Source organism: Aythya fuligula, chromosome 20 (genome assembly GCF_009819795.1).
Source record: "Aythya fuligula isolate bAytFul2 chromosome 20, bAytFul2.pri, whole genome shotgun sequence".
Classification (NCBI taxonomy): domain Eukaryota; kingdom Metazoa; phylum Chordata; class Aves; order Anseriformes; family Anatidae; genus Aythya; species Aythya fuligula.
Window position 1 is genome coordinate 4,840,858 of NC_045578.1, and position 22,439 is coordinate 4,863,296.

At 41.9% G+C, this 22,439-nt stretch overlaps 1 protein-coding gene across 5 annotated transcripts in view; it reads left to right on the top strand.

The window, feature by feature from the left end:
• Window positions 1-22,439, top strand: part of CUX1 (cut like homeobox 1) — a 268,484-nt gene that overhangs the window by 220,547 nt on the left and 25,498 nt on the right. For 4 of the 5 annotated variants that reach the window (XM_032200831.1, XM_032200835.1, XM_032200832.1 and 1 more), the window contains 4 exons: window positions 2,898-3,200; window positions 7,637-7,825; window positions 12,649-12,913; window positions 17,836-18,997. The exons of the other annotated variant lie outside the window; for it this stretch is intronic. In XM_032200831.1, the coding sequence (XP_032056722.1) occupies window positions 2,898-3,200; window positions 7,637-7,825; window positions 12,649-12,913; window positions 17,836-18,553 (1,475 nt within the window). In that variant the 3' untranslated portion in view covers window positions 18,554-18,997. Of the gene's footprint in view, window positions 1-2,897; window positions 3,201-7,636; window positions 7,826-12,648; window positions 12,914-17,835; window positions 18,998-22,439 lie in introns of those variants that run through there. 5 annotated transcript variants of the gene reach the window in all.

Here is a 22,439-nt window from a genome sequence, read left to right on the forward strand (position 1 = left end):
TGCCAGTTGTGCATGATGGGATACCCAGAGCCTAACGTAACGCAATTTTACACCCATCTGGACAAAACGACCTCCTCTTCTCTAAATACATGTGTAAACGTTCAGCGAGCATTGCTTACATGCTCACTAGAAATTAGATTGCTCTTAAGTTGGCACTATTTTTCATGTAAGTCTGGGGTTAGAAAAACAGAACATGTTTTAAAAAAAATACGCTTTCACTATTAGTTTCATTGGAAATGTTCAATTGCTGCCTCTGAAATCTTAATATCTGTTTTTCAGATGTCCTGAATTTGTTTCTTTGTCCTGTGAGGAACTTGAGAGAAATGAATGCAGACAAATTATTTCATAAAACATATGAAATGACTGTAGATTGACAGTTTAATTTGTAATAGTGAATACATTCAATTTTCCCCTTTGTTCTGTCAGCAATCACTTGTACTCTAAATGTCTATTTAATTTTTTAAGTAGATTAACGGGAAATGTTTGCGTTATTTGATTATTGAATTGACTTTTCCAAATAATGGATCTTTTCCTCCAATATTTATATCATCTCAGAAATGTTTTTCCATAAGGGAAAAGTGCTAAAAATGAGCGGGGAGCATATTTGGAGTTATTTGTAGTTGATGCGCATAATGCCTCGTCTGAAATCGCTGTTCTCTTGCCTTTCGTTGGGAGAAAAAAAAGCAGTTTGTCATCTGTACTGCCTTCCAAAATTAGATTCAGATAATCCTACCTTTTTTTTGAGTCAATAAGCAGCAGATTGGTCTTAAAAACAAAATTCAAGTAAGCTCTCGGTGTGTGATATAAAAAATAAATAAGCTAATATGTGAGCACCGTGGAGCATTTCGGTGATAGATTATAATATAGATTACCTCCGTTGTTTACATAATCAGGCTGGGCAGGGAAGGGAGAGGGAGGAGAAAGCATCAGTAAAAGCTTTTGTTGAGTCCTGCAAGGGGGGCGGGGGGGAGGTTGTTTTGGTTTGGTTTGGGATTTTTTGTGCTCTCTGTGTGTGCATGTGGTTTACAGGGCTCGGCTGAGGAATTGTATAGGAAATTTGCAGCTGCTCTAGTTACTCGGTAAGATTTGTATAAGCTGGCACAAGGGACAAAATTAGAGGGAACTTGAATGAGTGCCGTGCAGTTTATTAGCCAGGCAGCCATAATTTTGACCTTGCTGTGGGTTAAAGGACACAGACCTGAGAAGAAATCTGTTTATCATGTAGGGAATTCATGCCATCCCTGACAGTGTACAGTGAACAAGATGGATGATCTGCCAAATTGGTCCCTCGCATGGGTGAATCAGGGCAAATTTACAGTACAATTCCTCCGCTGCTCTTGATACAAAAATAACATTTGCTGGGTTTTATATTCAGTTGTATGGTGACCTGGGGTGAGCAGAGAAAAGAAATAGGATTTATAGAATCCTTCTCGCCTTAAAGATTTATATGCACCTTGCTTTCCTTCTATGTCTGCCTATTTTGCATCTTTCATAAAGCACTAAGAAATAAGTCCAATTGCTTGCTTTGAGAGCAGCTCAGTGTCAGGGAACCTCTCTTAAACTGCAGGATCAGGAGAGCTTCTGTTGCCTTGAACACCACGATTACACCGTGAGCCCTGCCCCATTTGAACCCTACTTTTAGTTACGCGGTGTTTTCCTGTAGTGCCAAGGATATGCCATCCGTGCTGCGTGAGCTGCGTGCTCTGTAAGGACTTGCCTGTTCTCTGGATAGGGAAAAAAGGGGGGATTTGGGTTAGCCGTTACCTTTGTAGGGATGGCTGCAGAGCGAGCTGCTGCCCAGAAGTGTTGTAGATCTCAGGAAAACACAGTTCTGTGCAGAGACTGGGATTTTCATGCAGACTGGCCTCATCCTTGCACGATGGTGAACATAAGCTTCCTCCAGAGATCTTGAGGTGAATCTGCTGATGTATGAATCTGAGATACCTATAATTAACCATGGCAGCTAATGAGATGTAAGACAGCAAGGAGAAGGAAGCAGTCCCACAAAAATGGAACTGTACATAGAGAAATTGAATGCACTCTTTATCTTTTTAAGGGAATTGTTCTAAAGCACATTGTTTACATGTGGGTCCTCTAAAAAAATATTTAGACAGTACCCTTAGATGTCTGGATTTTCTGCATAAGCTTGTTCGTACATTCCATGAGAAATAAATGTGAACTTACAAGGGGAAAACAACATTTTGTACAGAACCTATTGTTGGCAAATTAACAGATTCAGAAAGCTTTCTTTCAAAGTGTCAAAATAACAGATTTTGGTGTCTCCTGATCCACTAGCCATCTTTTTGTTGTATTCTCAGACACATTAATTAATACAACATAATTAGAAACTGTATTTTAATCTTGTTATTTCTGGGCAAAGAGAAGTGCAAAAACATGATGCATGTGATAAACAGTATGAAATCAATACCAGTCTCAAGATGTAAAGTTGTATCAATTGTAGAAAATCCCTTATTGACAGTACCACATAGTGGCTAAGTGAGCTCCTTATAGGTCATAGAAAGAGGCTTAAACCAGTCTATAATGGTTGATTTAAGAGCATCCTTATACAAAAATGTTGTGGAAAGCAGAACTGTAAGATTTCCTGACCAAGGAAATTCCGTGCAACCTTACAAGCAGTTGCACTTCATTTATTCCTGATTTTTATTTGTATGTTCTTGTCTTTATATGAAAGAAAAGATTACTCAAGATAAAATTAGAAAATAATTCTGTTTTTAAAAGGAGGCTTTTCAGTAACCAAGTCATAAGAAGTAACGTTTTGCATACTTAGGCATTTCTTTAAGTAGGTAGAATATAAATGAGAGGAAAGTTAAATATCCTGCAATCAAAACATTACAATTATGCTAAAGTGGGGACTTTTTTTCTTTTTTTAATTGCAGAAAGCACTCCAAAGACTTCTGCCAGTTGCAGTCCTGCTCCTGAATCTCCTATGAGTTCCAGTGAATCAGTGAAAAGCCTGACTGAGTTGGTACAGCAGCCCTGTCCCACTATAGAGACCAGTAAGGATGGCAAATCCCAAGAATCTAGTGAGCCGTCTGCTTCTGAATCCCAGTCCACAACACCTCTGCCACTGTCAGGCCACTCGGCACTCAGCATTCAAGAACTGGTTGCTATGTCCCCTGAGCTGGATACGTATGGCATTACAAAAAGGGTCAAAGAAGTGCTAACGGACAACAATCTTGGTAAATCGCTTTTTTCTCATTTCTTGACCGAAATAAAATGAAAGTGTTCATACTTTTATTTCTAAGCTATATTTCAGTAAATGTTTACAAGAATATTTGGTTTTGACTCTGGCCTTAGCTTTCACCTTTTAAAAAGATGTTTTTAAAGAGTAAAAAAAAATGCTTTCATATTGTCATACTCTACTTACCAATATATGATGATACCCTTGCTCTCCTTAAGCTCTGATTCTGGCTCCCCAGCCAGATGCTGCTCCCACCTCCCTAAATGCAGTCCAGCAGGCTGTCAGGATGACCAAAACCCCAAAGCCAGTAAGGTCTCCACTGGAGAAATGCTGATTTCCCCATGCTTGTAGGTTCAAGGCCTCAGCAGTTCAGGCAGAGGTGAAGTAGAGGAGTGCAGCATGATTGGAAAGGGAGATGCATCACAAGGGAAAATGTAGTGTGCCTGCAGAGCTAGGATGGTAAATTCAGGCTCAGCTGAAGTTTATATGAACCCGTAGGTAGGCGTATGGGGCCATTCAGTTATATTGCTTAGAGACACGCAAAGCAAAGGCTGCTTTTGCCTGCAGATGAGTTTTTAGGTATCAAATTAAGTGTAATGTTGAGATGGCTGACAATATTTGGAATAGTCAAAGGGAATAACCCGATCTGAGTATGTGAAATCCACGCTTAATGCTGCCACTATGCCTCTAGATCACTAGTTCTTATCTGTTTAACACTTGCTTTCCTCACAAGGCATTGGGAAACTTTTAGGAATCCTTTGAAATTCCTAGGTAGAAGGCAGGAAGGTTGCACCAGCGTTACCTATATGTGCATTTGGTGCTGAGCATGGGATTCATCTCACCTGCATTTAGATGTTCGAAGTAGATGTCTGAGCCGATGGAGACAAATCAGTCTCCAGACATGCCAGTTTCTCACCATGTGCTAGAGATGGGTCCAAAAAGCTAAGTTTAGGTTTAGACTGCTGATATGTATGTGAGAAGAATTTTATCAATATCATCTGAATGTTATGACTGTATAAGTAAAAACTCCTTTATTTCAGTACATAAGGAAGCCCTTTTTTAGCTAGACACAGCATAACAGGTGATACTGTCAGAGATTTTTTTTAAAGGGGGAAGAATACTGGGGTGGGGGAGGTTGCAAGTTCTCATTTAATATAATTTGGGGGAAAAAAAAGAAAATGGCCCTGATCCTGGGCGTACCCTGCATGAGAGTGTTCCACTGAACCCAGCAGAATTGCTCGTGCACATTGACATAGGCAAACTGTGGTTGCTAGTTCAGTGGACCTAATGTACAGATAAAGCCACACGTCACGGGAAGGGTTTACAAGTTCAAGCCCTTAGTGTTTGAAGCAAAATACTGTTAAGTGCTGTACCTGCTCTGGTGTTCCAGAGAGGTTTGAAAAAAGTATTTTTGTTTACATTTGCTTTGATGCCATTTTTACTTAGTCTTTTTTATTTCCCATGATTTTTGTTTTCCTACAGTGTGGCTGACAAGCCTAAAAAGCAGCAGAAGAGCCAGGAAATGTGCCCCAAACTCTGCATTAGGTGTGGAACCAGTTTCAATGTCTCCTTTTGCGCCCTCAGTGTGCTAGTGCACCAGGCTGGCTTGGTGCACAGGTTTCTCTGTCTTAGGCCACAGGGCCTTGTGAACCTATCTTAGGCAACCGCTGGTGGCTCCCTTCAGATACCATCGGCCAGTAAAGACCACGATTGTGTGAAACTATTCCAGATGGCTCGGCAAACCAGGCTTGGGTTTGGCGGGTCTCTCCTCCCGTGCTTTTAAGCGTTCATTCAGCAGTCACCATCTTAGCAAACGATGCTGGCAGCATTAACACTGAGTTGTTGCTAGTGTTCCTACCCCCAAATGTCATATTATCAGTGATTCCCCGTTGAGCCACATACAAGCTGGATACAGAGGGAAGCGAATGCAGTGAGCTGTTGAAAGATTGCAGTTTTGGGGGTTTTGCAGGAAGGGCTGGGACTAACCATGAAAGCAGCATAATTTGCAGGAAGTTTCCTCCATGAGCCGCTACATCAGTGGGAACAGGTGTGAAGAACATTAGGCAAAAAGATGGGGAGAATTAACAGGAGTTTTAGGAAGCCTGTGCTTAAAAATATTTAAGTTATTAATAACACTGATGAAGATGGAGTGCGATACATCTGCTACCCCGAGAATGATTTCTAACACATTCTCCATTGGCTTGAGAGTCTTTCAGGTGTTTTGTCCTGCCCTGCTGTATCCTAGGATAAGATAAATGACACAAACATCTTTAGCTTGTTCCTTAATGCCTAAAGAACGTGATGTTATCTCCTTCCTTGGATTTTTAATTCCTGGGCTGTAATTCGAAGGTCATTTCCTTCAGCAGCCTTGCTAGTACCTGCTCCAGGCTGCTTATTTCTGGTCCCTTTGTGCATGAGTGCCAGTATTCCTGTCCGTATGGTTGCACAGTAAGCCAGACCAGCTGCTCTGGGTCAGAACTGCCCATTTTACTGGTGGTGGGTTGTTTTGACCCGGGTCAGGTCCCCACTCCCATTTACACGGCCGGTTGCAGTGCCTGGCGCTGCGCCGCGGCTGTCAGAGCTCTGCTCACCCCACTGCGGCCAGGGCGCAGCCGGAGGACAAAAAGTGGGGGCAGCACCGAAGGAAAGTTATGTAGTAAGGCAAATTAAAATGCTTTTATAGAAGCAGTCCTAGCTCAAAAGTAGCTGGCCGTTTTAAAGGGAAATGGATAAGGTCTTACCCATCTTTTTAAACATAAAGAGAAATGAGGAGGCAGTAGGTTAACAATACAGGGGCTCTGAAGGTGGCCCTGAATTGCTTCTTACTTCTGATTTTCCTGGTATTGAGGGTAGTTGAAAATCACTTATTACTTAGGAACTTAAGTAAATTCTGATGTTAGGTTTTTGTTCAGTCTGCAAGAACTATTTTCAGGGTTAGTTCCAGTGCTTGTTAGCGGACTCGCTTGCTAACCCTGTCCTTGCTTCCCCCCTCCACCTTTCATAATCTCAACTGCTTCCTCCAAAAGCTTTGCAGAGCCACCTCCCCCTCTCATCCGCATGGGGTGTTCTGCATGGGCGCCTGCTGTTAACTGAGCCCCCCATCCCTCATCTCCCTGTGCAGGCAAAAAAAAATCATGAGGCCAGAAGTTTTGTGGGGTATTCAAAGAGGAGGAGGAGATTTATGGAGTCAGGCACTTGGGAGGGGGCTACAGAGCCGGTATTTTCCACGTCCTGTTTGTGTCAGGAGCAGATGAGGCTGTGTAGGGAAGAGCTGATGGTGCTTTTACAAGTGCCAGCATGTCCTGCACTGCTGCAGGAGGACAAGCCCCCAGGCATCTGCACTGACCCCTCAGGATCTGTTTGCTGCCACTGGCTAACACTGCTGGCACTGCCAGGACATGAAGGAAAAGCTTTCTGCTTTGTGTTGGGGTGAGGGCATTCAGAAGCCAAGGATCAGACACAAGACCCTGAGGCCTAAACATGGTGGGGATGGGAAGATCTTTGGGTTACCTTCAAAATACACGAGAGCTGCACTGCCATCAGAAATCACCAGTGGTGACTCAGATGACTTCAGGCTTTGTCTTGTAAGAAAAGCTGTTGCATATCAAGGCAGTTTAGCTTAGGAACAAAAGTGAAGTAAAGGTTTGTAGGAAACCAGCTGTATGGTTGGGTTTGAGCTGCAGAGGCGTTTTCCACAGTCCTCAATAACTGAGATCTTAACCATATAAACCTAGCGTTATTAATGCACTTACAAATGCTGTGCATTGAAAAGCATTTTTAGTTTTTACCCTGCCAGACAATAGCATTGTGAAAGAAGTAAAATTAATTATTAACTAGAAGTACTGTAGAGGCTATAAAAACTGGAAAAGCTGTTATATTGTAAAATGTGATTATCTGCACTTGCTAAAATACCGTTAGAACACCACAGATAGTACAGCACAGAAAATATTTACACATGTCTTTGAGGACACTTAAATGACTATTGCTGAATGGGGGTTGCATTGGTTTTGGTTCGTTGATTGCTTGAAATGTTTGGATTGCCCTGCTGGAACGAAGCTGTTGCAGTACCCTCCTGCACAAGAGCTAAGTAGCCTCACTGCTCTCACTAGTTGCCTGCTTAGCTGCAAGTTTGGTTTATTTTTAATCTCATTAATTTTAACTTTATGCACACTGTTTCCACTGTAAGGTCCTGATCCTTAAAGGTGTTGAGCTCCCCTCTTTGCCACAGTCAGATCCTAAGGATTAAACTAAAGCTCAATATTTACACCTTTAGTGGGTGGGGAGAGCTTTTATTCTTCTAAATGTTTCTTTTGGGTTTTCAAGCAATTTTGAAGTAAGAATAATTGATGAATGATCTCGTAGATATGTTCTGTCTTTTTAGTTTGCCTTGTTTCTTAGCTGAATGAATTCATGCCATTTTCAATTTCATATTAGGTCAGCGTTTGTTTGGGGAGACAATCCTAGGGCTAACACAAGGCTCTGTCTCAGACCTTCTGGCTCGCCCAAAGCCCTGGCACAAGCTGAGTTTGAAGGGACGAGAACCCTTTGTCCGCATGCAGCTGTGGCTGAACGATCCCAACAACGTGGAGAAGCTGATGGATATGAAACGAATGGAGAAAAAAGGTAACTTGGAGCTGACTGCTGACTCATGTTTTCCATTATTTCAAAGATGACTGTGTCTTTTATAATTCTCCATAAAGAGTATAGAGGCAGCATTGATCCAGTATTATGAAGGTTATTCAAACAGACTTCATAACAGCTTTTTCTTAGTTTTATTTGATGCTAGCTCAAGCAGATACATCTCCAAAAAAAAAAAAAATTACACACAAAAACCCTGAATATTCACCAGCTGTCATGAAATCATTGCTATATTCTCCTGTAGATTAATTACTGAGGCCCTGGTGTATCACTGATAACTTGCCTTACCAAATGAGAAATGTGAGTTTGGGAGCTGGCTTTGGGTTATTAGTTAATGGTGCTGCAGCTGGTCACAGATGTTGGGCTGAAGGAGCTGTGTGTTGATTCCTGAGAGATCTTCTTGCCAGTCCTGCATGGATGGTTACTAAGAGGCAAGAAAAATGCAGCATTTATGAAAGGGTGTTTGAGAATAATTCAGTCTATAGCCTTTATAGGGTTGGGGAAGATGATTTTATTCAGACACACTTGTGTAAAATGGCCGTGCCATGAACATGCACCTGTGAGAGATTTACGTTATTTCAGGTATCTTAGGAGGGAACATATCCTGATAATCTTAGCCTATTCTCTATATTTTAAATTGATTACTAAAAAACAGTGGTTATTCAGAGCCCTGGTTTTAGTGTGTATGTGTGATTTTATGAGAGGCTCATAGACTGCCATTATCAGCAGTTAACTAATTAATGATATATACATCTCTCAAGCTATCCCTTAATGATATTAGTACAGACAGCATTAATCGTGTGCACTGAAAGCACTGCTGTTGACTGATGTCCTGAAAGCATTAACACATTTGATCAAGAACTTTGTGATTATATTAAAAATTATAGCGAGGGAGCTTCTGGGAAAACTGTGGTCTTGCATGCTTTTAAGAATATAATCAAATCCTTGTTATGTTAGCCCATGTAACACCATGCAGTGTGCGGGATCTTATCTCAGATTGTGTGTGATCTGCCACTGGGAGCACGAGCCACTGGGGTTTCCCACTTACAATTGTAAACCAAGGGGAGCCATGATGGTGTTTCGCTGTATTAGAAATACAGCAGAAATAAAATTGTCAACTAGCGGGATTTTTATAGCCTCAAAGAGAATATCACCCATAATGCAGGAAAATAAAATAAAAATAATTTAAAAGTAGTACTGACAATATCCTTTCAAAACTGTTTTCTAAACTGGATTCTTATCAAATACTGTGCAATACATATGCTGTGTAGATGGCACCTGAATAGAGATAAGGCTATAAATCATTTGAGTCTCTGCACTGAGCGCCTCAACTGTGTAAGAGCTGTCCTCATGGCAGAGCACTCCAAACTGAATTCAGCCCTGTATTTTCAGCAAAATCCTTTCATGCAGGTTACCTGCATGATCCTGTGATGTGACCTTTTAAATTGCACTAGAGCCACATAAAGAATTCAACTTTCCCTTAAGCTAATGGCAACTAGAGGACAATGCAGCTGTATCTGCTACCAGTACAGCGTTATTATCAATTATTTCTCTGCCTCTGTTTATTGAGAGAGTAGATTGATAATTATGATGCAGGTGAGCTGCATATATCTTTTTTTTTCCCTTTCTGCCAGTCTGAAGTTTATGCTTTAAAAGCCCTTCTAAGAGATTCTGAAAATCGGTAATGTTCATTAATGAACCTCTTTGGAGGAAGCCAGGGGTTCCCGCTCAGTAGGCTGAGACACTCTGCACCACTTTTTCTGCCGAGGAGGAGTTCATTCCTCTTCCTTATAACCTCCCAGTGTGTGTGCTGCTGGTAACGTCACACTCCTCACTGAACAGTACTGAAGCCTGCTGTCAGGAGAAAATTTAATTCCCTTTATTTCCCCATTATTTCACTTTTTAATAATCTTGTTCAATACTGCATAAGATAAAAATTGTATTAGAAGGGGCTCTGCTTTACCTCAGTGGGCAGCCACTAGTTCTGCAGTGGTGTCTGCATCATCTGTAGCTGAGCCCATGCTGGGGAGTCTTCCCAGAGGGACACAGCAATGCTGGGCTGGCAACAGCAGGGGGAAAAGAAGAGGTAGCAAGGCTTCAGAGAGAGCTGGCCTTGACAAGTTGGTGTTAGATGCACATCCAGACATTTGCCCACATTACACTGGTCGTTTTTTTCTATAGGTCTCCTGAGACGTGGAGACCCATCACACACAAAAATCAAACGTCTCCAAAAATCAAGTGTGTTTGCAACTTGGATTCCAGTTTGAGCCTCGCTGTCACTGAAAATGTGCTGAATGATCTCCTTATGTTGTCTACATGCAGCACATATGTTTAAAATAAGAATTAGAAAGGAAAAGCTTTTATAAAGTTTCCAGAGAGAGACATTAAAGCCTAGAGCTTAGGTACTAGTTCAGCACATGGCCACATGCCAGGATTGTGCCTTTGGCCCAGCAGAAATTTGTTCTAATAATACATTATCCTCCAGGAAAACAATTGGCCATGACATAACAGCAGGACTTTATTTTTATGTTAAGGAAGTATGTACATTTGTATGGTTTGTTCCATTCACACGAGAGATCCAAATAAGTCCTTGCACCTTTTGTGAGGTTACAAAAGCAGAGGTAGGCACAGGGCATGAAATTCCTCCCAAGCTATCGCAGCTACATGCTGCCTTTAGGAGTCTAAAGCTGGGAGCTCTGAGCTGCCAGAAATGCCATCCTTTGGAGGGCAGAGAAAGGAGAGATTCAGAGCATCCCGATGCATGGGTGTCTGGTGTTAACTCAGTCGCCTGACCAAATTCCAGAAACTCCAGTTAGAGATAGCCTAAACACGTTTTACATCTTCCACCCAAGGCTCTGTTTAGTTTCAGGGACTCCTTGAAGTTGCTGCACATTGCTGAAGGGGTAGATGTTGTCTTTCAGTCCTCTTGGTTGTTTTGCCAAAATAGACAAGGGAACCTTGTGTATTGCCAGCTTATCAATGCAAGTTTGAAATAACACCCAAGAGTCTTTGAAATTAAAGGCCTTATATAAATGTGAGCTTATATTACTGGAACAATTAATTCTGTGGTTGAATGTTGTAACAATTCCTTGAATGCTGCAAAAATGAAGCCAATAGGTCACCTTGAAATAATTCATTTACCTGTAATCACATCACAGTTCTACATCTGCTTTGAACAGCTTAAATAGGTGATCTGTTAAATGAAGTTTATTTTTTTTTAAAAAATGGAAGCTAAAACTTTGCTTTTTATAGTTATTTCAAACACATGCAGGACTGTATCGTGGCAGAGTGATGGATCACGAGCAACTTGCGCTCTGTTCCATATCAGTGATCTTACACAGTAGGCAATCCACAGGTAATCTGTCATATTCAGGAAAAACAAAATGAGGGCCATGCAGATACCCCCCAAAGGTTACAGAGCATGTTCAAAATTCAGTTCAACAATAGTAAGACACTGCGTAAAAAGGTCCCACTGGACATAACACGACGTAGAGGACGGGATGCTGAAACCCACAGGAGACAGAAGACATGGCCAGACCTGTAGGGAGCTCTGCCAGAAGAAGTTGGCTTGCATGAGCAAGGCTTTCAGTATTGCAGTTTGTTTGATTGCATTGAATTTTTCTTCTTTGTGCACCCGCAGCCTAAAGGCAGAGCTGTGGAGAGAGAGAAATTTATTTTTTTGAAGAATTCAGTTGCTGGCCGGTGTGACCTGCCCCACATTGCTCCCTGGCTCCAATCAGAGCTCCTGGCTGCTGGAGATTTAGTGCCTGCTTGATTGATGTCAGGCTGGTGTAATCTGGAACATAATAGGCAAGGTTATCAAATTGCAGCTCTTGAATACCTAAACTCTTAAAAATCTAGAAGGTATTTAACAGGCTATTAAATATTTTATTGACAAGATTCATCCATATTTGCTGTTTTCAGCCCCCTCATTAGCAATGCTTGTGCGTGATACTGCCAGGTGCAGTAAATCCCACCTCCCTTCGCACAGTGTAAATCAATCACGGCAGTGACAGCGTTTGCTGGGACTCTTTCCTCGCAGAATTTTGCCAGGATAATTCAGTCCCTGCTGGGGAGGAGGGTCAGCGGTGGTATCGCAGGCTGCTGCCGTCAGCCTCCCTGAGCTGCGGTAGTGCAGCGAGAGATGTCCTCAAAGTACAGGCATTTGGGAAAGAGCCTTGTATAGGGGAGGAGGATTTTGTGGGCTGTTTTTTCTTTCATAACCTGTCACCTGCGATAGTGAAGATCTGTAAGAAAAAGCATCAAACGCCTGATGGGTTTGTTCAGCCCGGTGCCGGGATGGCCGGGCTCTGGGCGCCATCGTGTGTTGGAGATGGAGCTGTGGCTGCCTTCAACCTCCAGAGGCGTATTTTTAATTCCGAGACCTTAAGTGTCAGGGAGACCTTAGCGTACACCTTAAGTGTTTAACAAGCACAACCATTTAAGCCTAAATGAAGGGTAGCTGTCCTAATCAGGTGCTTATGTGGCAGTTCACCACCCTTGAAAGAGTGAATTTAAAATCAGTCCTGCTAACTGAACCCTGTTACTCATGTCCCATATTCATAGAAAAAGCAGAAAACTCTGACAGGTTTCCAGTCAATTTACCTCCTTTTCTTTCCCTTCTTCTTTTTTTGTCTCTTGCATCCTTCCCGTGTTTGCTTTGCTCTGATCCCTTCCCTTCTGTTTTCCCTGAATAGCCCATCCATGCATTTACAGCCTGTCATCTTCGCATTTATTCCACAGCTCATATATTCATTGATTTTGCATTTGTATTCAGCTGGGGCTGATCTGATGCACTTCTCTTTCAGCTTACATGAAACGGCGACACAGCTCCGTTAGTGACAGTCAGTCTTGTGAGTCCTCATCCGCTGGCATAGACTACAGCCAGGGGGCCAGCCCGCAGCCGCAGCATCAGCTGAAGAAGCCCCGGGTGGTGCTGGCACCAGAAGAGAAGGAAGCTCTGAAACGAGCCTACCAGCAAAAGCCATACCCATCACCAAAAACCATTGAGGAACTGGCTACGCAGCTCAACTTGAAAACCAGCACCGTGATCAACTGGTTCCACAATTACAGGTACGAGATCTCCCAGGAGCCCTACTCATAAAGTATTTATTTTATTTGCTTTGGCAGGGTGCTACTTTCCTTCAGCAGAGTGTGTCTGCTTCTGCTAGTACTGAGCAGTTGTACAAAATGAACAGTTTTGACAGCAGGGAGGTTCTAACTAACAGCAATGCTAATGCTCCAGACTAATTTTAAGTCATCCCTGAGGAATAGCAATATTCACATACTGATGTAAGAAGTGCTTTTAAACAGAAGTCTTGCTTTTGGGGTGGGCGTTGATCTAGAGATGTCCACTGCTGTGTTGAATATTTATAAATCCCATTGCTATAAGCAAGACTGGTCTTTTTTACTTGCATATACAGATACACACAGACACACACTCGTGTATATATATATACATATAGGTGTGTGTTGTACATCTTATGTCTGGGTCACTTGGCAGAGATTGCTTCAAACTGTCCTCTGCTGGATGGTATCAGAATTGCACTGGTTTTATTGTACGTTTTTCCAGCATAAGAGCAAAAAGAGGATTTTTCTTCTAGGTCTTGGGTCACTGAGCTCTGAAAATAGGCATGATGTGTGCGGTATTTCTGGGAAGCTTGCACAGCCATGAAGGACAGAGAACCGATAACCCTGAAGTCAGATGTTGCCACAGATTTATTTTGTTATTATGATTAAATCATTGAGTCCCACTGAAACGAAATAAGATGTTGGTCTGTTTAGATCCTTTTTCATATTAGAGGGAACCTTCTCAACATCTGAAGAGTTGAAGTAGGTTTTGGCCTAGAGACACCAATAAAAAGAAACAATGCTGGAATGGCATGTGAGACTTAGAAGGATTTGAATAAACATATTTTCAGCTGTACTTGGTATTGGGAATCTTAATTAGTTCAGCAGACTTTTTTCCACAAAATTTGTTCTAATGAATATTAAACAGGTACAGTTAAGATACCAGGTTTAATGCCATTCTGCTCCTTCACTCAGAGCCAGTAATGTTCCTAATTATTCTTACAGCAGCTTGCTAAATTTGTTTGTTTTCAGAAAACTGCTAACATTTAACGGGTATTTTCTGCTTTAGCCCTTCTCAGCTTTTCACGGGGAAGTTGCTGAAGCAGAAGAAGAATAGTTTAATGAGATATCTCAGAAATATTATGTACAATAGTAAAATAATGTTTATAGTAAACAATATAAAATTTAAAAATTATAACCAACGAGTAATCATATTTACACTGAATTTCATTGACTTGAATTCGCTACAGATGCAGCCTCTTTCACTGCTCAGAGTTCTCCAAACACAGGCCTCTATTCCAATTCCCACTTCTAGGCAATTATACACAAGTTGGAGGAATGCCTATGAAAATATGTTCGCTTGGGCCTGACAGCAAAATGTGCTGTTCTCACTTACACAGACGAGTGCGGGAGCACTGGTGGCATGTGTCATCTTCCTCATTATCATGAGATCTCCTGTTCAGGCGTGCTGTGAGAAAGCGTGACAAGTCATGATTGATCAGCGTGTTTAGCCACACCAAGCTATACGTTAATGTAGACTAGGTGCTGACAGTTGTATACAAAATAAAAATCGTATAAACAAGGTGCTATAAGCTTTTGGGTAGCACCAGCTTCACAGCACTGAGTGATCTGGACCTGATCCCAGATGTGCTTCTGCTGAGTCTCTCAGCCTTTAAAGGGATGGCGTAAACCTGTTTGGAGCAGCACTGAAAACCAAACCACTTGCCTGTTCTGTTCCTTAGTACAGTAACTTTCTTAACTTTTGTGCATGAAGTACTCTTAAATCATTTGCAGGACGTGGCAAAAAAGTTACAAGCTCTGCTAGGGGAACAGGGTCAGACTGCTCTGCAGCTCAAGTGTTGTACATAATGGGTAGTCTTTCCCCTCTTCATCTTCTTCAGGCCACACTATTTTATTTCTCTTTTATATTCTTCCCTCAACCATTGCTCTTCCAAACCGAAGACTCTTTATACAGAAGCAATTCCAACCCTCAGACCATGTAGCTGTTCTGTAATACTAGTTTTTCTTTAAAGAAGCTTTACATGAGGGAGGGACAGATTTGGACATGTTAGTCTTCCATTCTCTTGGGAATCCTGTTACAGTGATGCTTTTCTTTCGGGATTCAGCCCAAACCTCACTTTCCAAGGAACGTTGCTACAGCACAATCTAGCTTTATATCTACCAGATGGGAAGTCAGCAAGAGCATTTATCTGCCACAGTAGAAGAAACTTCAAAAAAGTCCTCAGCAGGCAAAGAAGTAATTCACTTCAGAATATAAATAGGTATAAAGGATTTTGCTGCATTTGCAAACTTCTCCCAGTCTTTTACTTTGCATCCGTAGCAATTGTAGAGCTCTGGAAACAACAAACGTAAGAATAAACCTTGAATTAATACTTGCATTAGTGAAGCACTTACAGGACACACCAGTCGGATGCTCCATTGTCTTAGGAACTACACAGAAGAGTGAGTAGGAAATAGGAATTTCAAGCCAACTTCACATGGTGAAACTGGCACAGAGATTCAGTAAGGTCATGGGGATGATAATACAGGAGCATCAGGAATTGAAATCATCTTTCTTGAATTGTAATCTAGTGCTCTTGGATCCTAAATTCTGTTGCTCTTATCATGGGTATATTTTTCAGTGAACTGTAGCATTGTGCTTGGTTGGATGAGTTCCTGGAGTTGTGTAAAGGCTTCTACAGGGAATTTCAGATCTCTGATATTTTGAGTTACACTGATAAATGCCAACAGGATGTGTTGGTGTTGAGGCCAACACCTTCCACGGATAGGAATGCTCTCGAATTTCCTAGCTGCTGTCACCAGTTCTTTACAATAGAGACCTAATAGTCTAATTAATCAGGAGCCAGATTAGATTTCAGAAGCAATGGGTTGGATGTGAATTACAGGGATTTCCACAGACACTGAATTTATACATATATATAACAGTATAGGGCAGTGATCAGTTATTCAATGAGCATGTCATCATTCAGTATCGTGATGGAGCTGAGCTATTTTAAATGCTATGCAGGCATGAAGCTCTTACCTGTTTCCCTGTTTCCTCTCCTGACTTGGTACATGTTACAGAAGCAGCATGTTCTGTATCGGCATCCATGCAGGGAGATTATAGGCATGAATACAGCCTGATAATCCAGGATGCATGCAACTAATGGTAATAGCAAATTAATGCTAGCACCTGTGGTCTGCTGTTAGGTGTATAATATTCTCCTAGGGAAAATTACAGACCCCCTAAATCCTTCAAAAGTGTAGAGTCAGCAAGTACTGCTGAAATAGTCTTGCATTTCAAGCAAGTCAATAATATCATTAGCTTCAAAAGCAGTATTCAGATGGTGTTTTGCATTCATCACATTTTTTTCCATTGTGTGCTGTCTTCTGTAGCAAGATCAGGGATAAATGAAAAATTCTTACAAGCCATCTGTGTTGGGACGGTGTTTCACTTGTCATCTGCAAGACCCTTAGCAATTCTCCCTGCTTAAAACCAAAAGTGTTGCTTCCACTCTGACAGAAGTTCTGCTAAACTCTCCCTTTGTAGTCTCATCCTTGATCACAGGTCTTTGAGGCTGCAGACTGGGACCTGAACAGTGTTCGTAAGCTTTTATGGCTTATGGGGTGCTACAGAGAAAGAGTTGACTAGACCCTAAGGTGTTTTTTCATAAACTGTTCAGTTGTGCTTGTGAGGATCATGGAAAATCCTAAGCAGAGAAGGAAGAAGGAAGGGCCTAAGTTAAATGGCATGGGCAGTGCGTTTATGGGATTATTACATGCTTCCAGAAACAGGAGGCACAAGGTGAAACCCCAAGTAGTTTTAGCCACACACGGAGTGTATTAATTCCCTTGAAATGCACTGCTTGCCTTGTCACTATTCATGTTCTGAAATCGATTTTTTAAATAAAAAATAAGGCAGAAGTCAGAGTAGCTTCTAGACTGACAACCTGTCAAAAGGCAGTGCTTCCCTGGAGGGGTTTCACAACGATGAACTTTCTTTCATCTTGGTTTCTCCTTGGTGGCTGTTTTTTCTCGATTTTTCTTTTCCTTGTTTCTTTTTTGTTTAAACAGATTGTGGTTCATTTTTTAGTGAAGTCCGGATTCCTTTTCATTTATAAGCTATTTTCCACTGGATCTACTAGAAATGTATTCATATTTTTTAAAATCATCCCTTCTGTGGTCCAGTGTATTGTAAAGTTTCATGTTCCTGATGTCAGACATCCTGTGGGAATAGGAGACTGCAAAGCCTTTCATCTCTGTCCATGAAACCAAGTCCAGAGCTGTAAAAATTCAGCATAAAATTATGAATGTTACTTCATTTGAAATCATAAAGGAAAAACACTCTCTCACTTGGTTTTCGCAAATCATATTATTACGAATTGATTATCCACATAAAGTTTATATTTTTGCTTTGTTCCATAATGTCTGCTCTGGTTATTAAAACGGGTAGTCATTACCATTACTAAGTATGCTGGTTAAGGTCAGATGGGTCACTCTCAAAAACTAAGCACTGAACAGGTTACCAGAAAGGGTATTCTGCTGAAAGTTTGACCAATCTTCCTGGGTTTGACCAATCTTCCTCCCACCGTGTTTTGGAGGAGTCCAAGTTTTGCAGCCTGGGTTCTTCCATGCACAGCAGGCTTAGAAGTGGGTGTGTGGCCGGGGAGAACAAAATTAAGAGCATCTTGACAATATTTCACATTCTTCCGAACGCTTTTTGCGCCAGTCCTTTGAATTGGAGCATGTGAGCTCTTCCACCACCCCAGCTTGTTGCAGCTGTCCTGTAGCCAAGGCAAACTGGCTTCTTAGGGAAGGGCGTTGCAAGATTTTGGTGTTGGTACCCTGGGAAGGCGCGTGTTACGTGGCAGCGAGGCTTTGCGTGGCCACCAGCAGCCTCACCATCCCTTTCTTCTGTCTCCTAGGTCTCGCATCCGCCGGGAGCTGTTCATCGAGGAGATCCAAGCGGGAAGCCAGAGCCAGGCCGGGTCGAGCGATTCTCCTTCGGCGAGAAGCAGCAGAGCCGCTCACAGCTCAGAGGGAGACAGCTGCGACGGCGTGGACGCGGAAGGCCCACCTGAAGGAAAGCCGAGCGGTCCGGAGGCGGACGAGTACAGCAATGCAACCACAAAGTCTCAGGGAGGGCAAGCGGAGTCGGCTCTGGAAGCGGGGGAAGAGGCACTGCCTGGCGCCAGGCCTTCGGAGAGAGCGGAGCCATTCCTCTTGGGAACGGAGAGCCTGGAGGACACCGACGACGAGGGCAGGCTCAGAGCGCCGCGCCAGAGCTCTCCAGCGGGGTCTCAGCGTTCGGGAGAAGCTCTGGAGACACTGCCCAACTCCGCCACGGAAGGGGATGCCTCTACCTCAGCTGCCTCCACCTCAGTCCTTACAGGGGAGAGCTCCTACAAGTCAAAAGAAAGTTCAGAGAAAATCTCCAGCGTGCCAAGTACGAGTTCGACACCGGCCGCAGGCTCGCAGAAAGCCAACTCTCTCCAGAGCTTGTTCAGCTTCTCCGAGGCCGCGAGCTCCAGGAACACGCGAGACAGCTCCTTGAGGAAAAAGAAAGCAGCAAACTTGAACAACATAATCCACCGCTTGGAGAAGGCCGCGAGTCGAGAAGAGGCTGTCGAGTGGGAGTTTTGAGATTAAAACTCGCCCAACTCTGGAGAGCTGGGAAGTGAAACTGGACCTCTACTGGTTTTATTGTGTTGCGCACTTAACCGCCCTGCGGGCCACAGGGCAAAAACGCCATAGGCCAAGGTGCATATAGAAAACAAAAGGAGCGTTAAGCCCAATTTATGTTTGTGTTTTCGAGGAAGAAAACTGAAATGTGTAGTCGAGCTTTTTTGTACCCTGAAGTGTTTTTATTATTGCCCTAAGTGATTTCCACAATTTCTGGAATAACTCATACAGCTTTGCCTTGTGCCCTCCTCTTTGGTGTGGGCTTTAAAAAAAAGAAAAACGTTTAAAAAAAAAAAAATCAAACCCACATATTAAAAGGGGGCTTTTTATCTGCCATCTAATGGCTACAGAGCGATAATACACTATTATCTTCTTAAACCAGGAAAAAAGGGGAGATTTTTCAAAAAAAAAAAGAAAAAAAAAAGAAAGTTTTTTGTAGCTGTTCAGTTGCCACTAAGAGATTGCACAGTCAACCGACTCTAAACACACTAGTTTGGATTCCTACATATTTTCAAGAAAAGAAAAGAATCTTGTTGTTTGAAACTTTGAATTAAAAAAAAAAAAGAAAAAACACATTTACTCCACATATTTTTTAACAAAACAAAAAAAAAGTCACATCAGGAAAATATCTTAATTTGTGGTAGCTGACTTAGTGTTTTCTTGTAAGTGAAATAGAATATTGACACGTAGTGCACATTGTTTCATAGCTTTAACTGATTCTGGTCTTTTGCAGACCAGAATTTGTTTAATACACTCCATTTTAGGCCAAATCAGGACAAAAAAAAATCTGAATCTAGGTATTTTATAATCTGCTTTTTAACCTCTAACCACAGAGCACGCTGATCAGACCTCATATCTAGGAGGTTTAGGAGACAACTTAGAAACAGCATGTACTTGATCATTTCACTTGGTTCGTAGTGTACAGGATTTCCTTTCAGTAAAGTCAGATAGCTCAAAAAAACGTTGGCCAGTAACATTTCAGCCTGCTACTTCGGGGACGTATTCTGTGACCCGAAACGTTCAGCTTACCTGGAACCGATGAAAGCGTAGTTCATGTGTACGACTGCTGTCACACACCACTAAGAGGGACTGGAGCTGCCTCAGATAGAGAAGTTTTCCTGCTGTAGGTGGCCATTTACTGACTCTCTTCCCACCGCAAGCACTGATTTTAAATATGTTTTAGTTGTGGGAAGCTTATTTTTTACGTGGAAAAATAGTACATGGCAATGACCAGACGGGCTCTTACCAGGATGGAAGCAGCCCAAACTCCAAACCAAAACGTTCATGCTCTCGAGTCCCAGTCTAGCCCATTCTGCCCTGCAGAAATACAGCCTTTTGCCATTACTTTATGCACAGGTTAGGGCTGATCAAAGTACAAATCAAATTCTAACTTGTCTCTAACTCCTCCTGTTGTCTATATGTATATGCGTGAGCATAGAGGTGTGTGGAAGGATGTGTGTGCGTGAGTGTGTGCGTGCAATTTTATACGTCTGTGTATTTTCTTACGTACTTGTGCACACATAGAGTGCATTACTGCCACCTTTTTTCAATAAGCTGTTTTATCAGTTATGGCTTCTACAAGTTTGCTAATTTAGACTCCTTTATTGCCATATCTTTAAAACTAACAATAGATGATTTCGGAATATATATATATATATAAATATATATATATATAATTTTTTTTTGCTTATTTATAGGTGCTGTATTTTATTATCTGATTGTTAGGAAGGGATGAAAGGGGGCAAATATTCTTTAGAGGGATAGACTGCCGGCAGTATTGGGTATAATTTACAAGATGTAGTTGTCATACTGTATATTATTGATTGAAGACTTTTTGACCGTATTGTGTATCATTGAACTTTTGTCTTAGGTCAGCATCTTTTTGATGACACTTTAATGGTGCATTCATTACTTCTTAAGTTTAATTAATATTACTTTTCTGATTTTGGGGGAGGGAGGGATGGGGAGAGGAGTTCCGACTTTAAAGGTATGTTCCCAATATTACACCTCAGTGTGCTTGTATTAATTCATTAGTAGGATTTTTGACTGTAAGATGTGAAACCACATTTCTTGCATGATGTTTTAGAACTTATGTATTTCATTTACAGTCTCTTAACATGCAACAGCAGCACTTAGCGCAAGTTTCACAAATTAAGAATCAGTACACTAAAATCAATCCTTTTCATGATTAAGAAAAGAAGGCTCTAGGAGGCTGAAAGGCAGGGATTTGTTTCCTCTTTTTACTGCTAGCTGTTTCAGGGTACCTCCTTGGGTACTGGGGACTTGTGATGCAAAACTAAAATCGAGGAACAGAGAGAGCAACGGCCCCTTTCTGTGATGAGCTGAGGAGATGGTCTGTAATAGCAAACACCAGTGTGTGACAGCCCGTACTGGAAGCGATTTTGGCTTCTTATCTGGAGTGCAGTTAGTCCACGGGAATGGCCAGCGAGGGAAATAACGTGGTGAACAAAGTGTTACCTCTCTGTATCTGTACAGTGGTCTGGTTTGACGTAAAAAGCACAGCTCCATCTATAAATGCGCGTCCTGGTAAAAGTACGCCTACCTTAATACAAGTCATAACAAGATGCGTCTTCAGCCATGAAGCAAAACTTCTGACGAGAAGACAGAGATATTTTATGTTCTGAATTTTTGTCTTTATTGTTCGGTTCAGGTTGTGTTGTGGTTGTTTTGTTTCTTTAAGTAATTCTAGGCAGTACAGTTGCCAGTCTGTTTCTACTGTCCTTGTCTGCTGATTTGAGATCCAGGTGCTTGATGCAGTCAAGTTGTTACTCTCGGCTTTCTCGATAGGGAGGGTGGTTTGTTTTTTTTTCTATTTGATCATTTTTTTTTAACTTAATATTCCCCAAACTGTTCTTGTGCCTGTGTCGATATAATTGCATTCCATAATGCTTACTGAGAGCTCTTGCTGCATTATCCGACAGCAGAACTGTATTCACAGGTTGAACACAAATGCAGCATTTAAGGTCAATCTCTCTTCTTAATAAGCAATACGTAAGTGCCTTGAAACTTGTATCTTTTTTTTTTTTTCCTGTTTGTTTTTAGATTGCTTTTCAGGTTTCCACTAGTTCTTTAGGGTTCTTTAGCATCTGCCCAGTTTTTAATGCTATAATGGTTTTTAAAATGCATATCTGTAGCTTGCCCTAGAGGAAATTTTTCTGTTATAACACTAACTGTTAATTCTAAGCTCCATTATTACATTTGAATCATGTAATTTTGCTGGATAAAGACAGCATTCACAAGTCAGAAGTCACTCCATCCTGCCAAGGGTTGTCATTGGCATCTATTATAAAATTAATCAAATCAAATGCTGTCAGTATTTCCTATATTTTTGGCACTTTATTAATGGCTTAGCTCCTTTTGTTCTTTCATATTTAATGATCTGCGTTGAATGTGGATTAGCCTGCTGAGATGCTGTGGGGGCGGCCCGGCCGCCCCGCTGGGCGTCACTCGGGGTCCCTTGGTGAGCGCCTCGTTCAGGGCACGGGCAGATGGACGCCCTCAGACCGAGCTCGTAGAGTTGAAGCGATGCTCCCAGCTGTTTGTTCCCGATTTTTAGCCAAGGTCACAGCTGCTTTTCTGTTCCATTGGAGAGCAAAATGGATTAGCTTGAACTACTGCTGAGATTCTCTTGTTGGAGATGAGCTACCTACTGGCTTTCCAAACGGGCAGAGTCCTCCCTGGTTCAGAGACTTAACTTCAGCAACACTGAAAGATTTTAGCTGTATTTCTGTTCTTGCGCGGCATTTGAAAGTAACGCTTTTAGGAAAAAATATGTATTGGAGTAACTTTTCTTTTTACTTGATTAACAGAAAAGGACAAAAAAGTT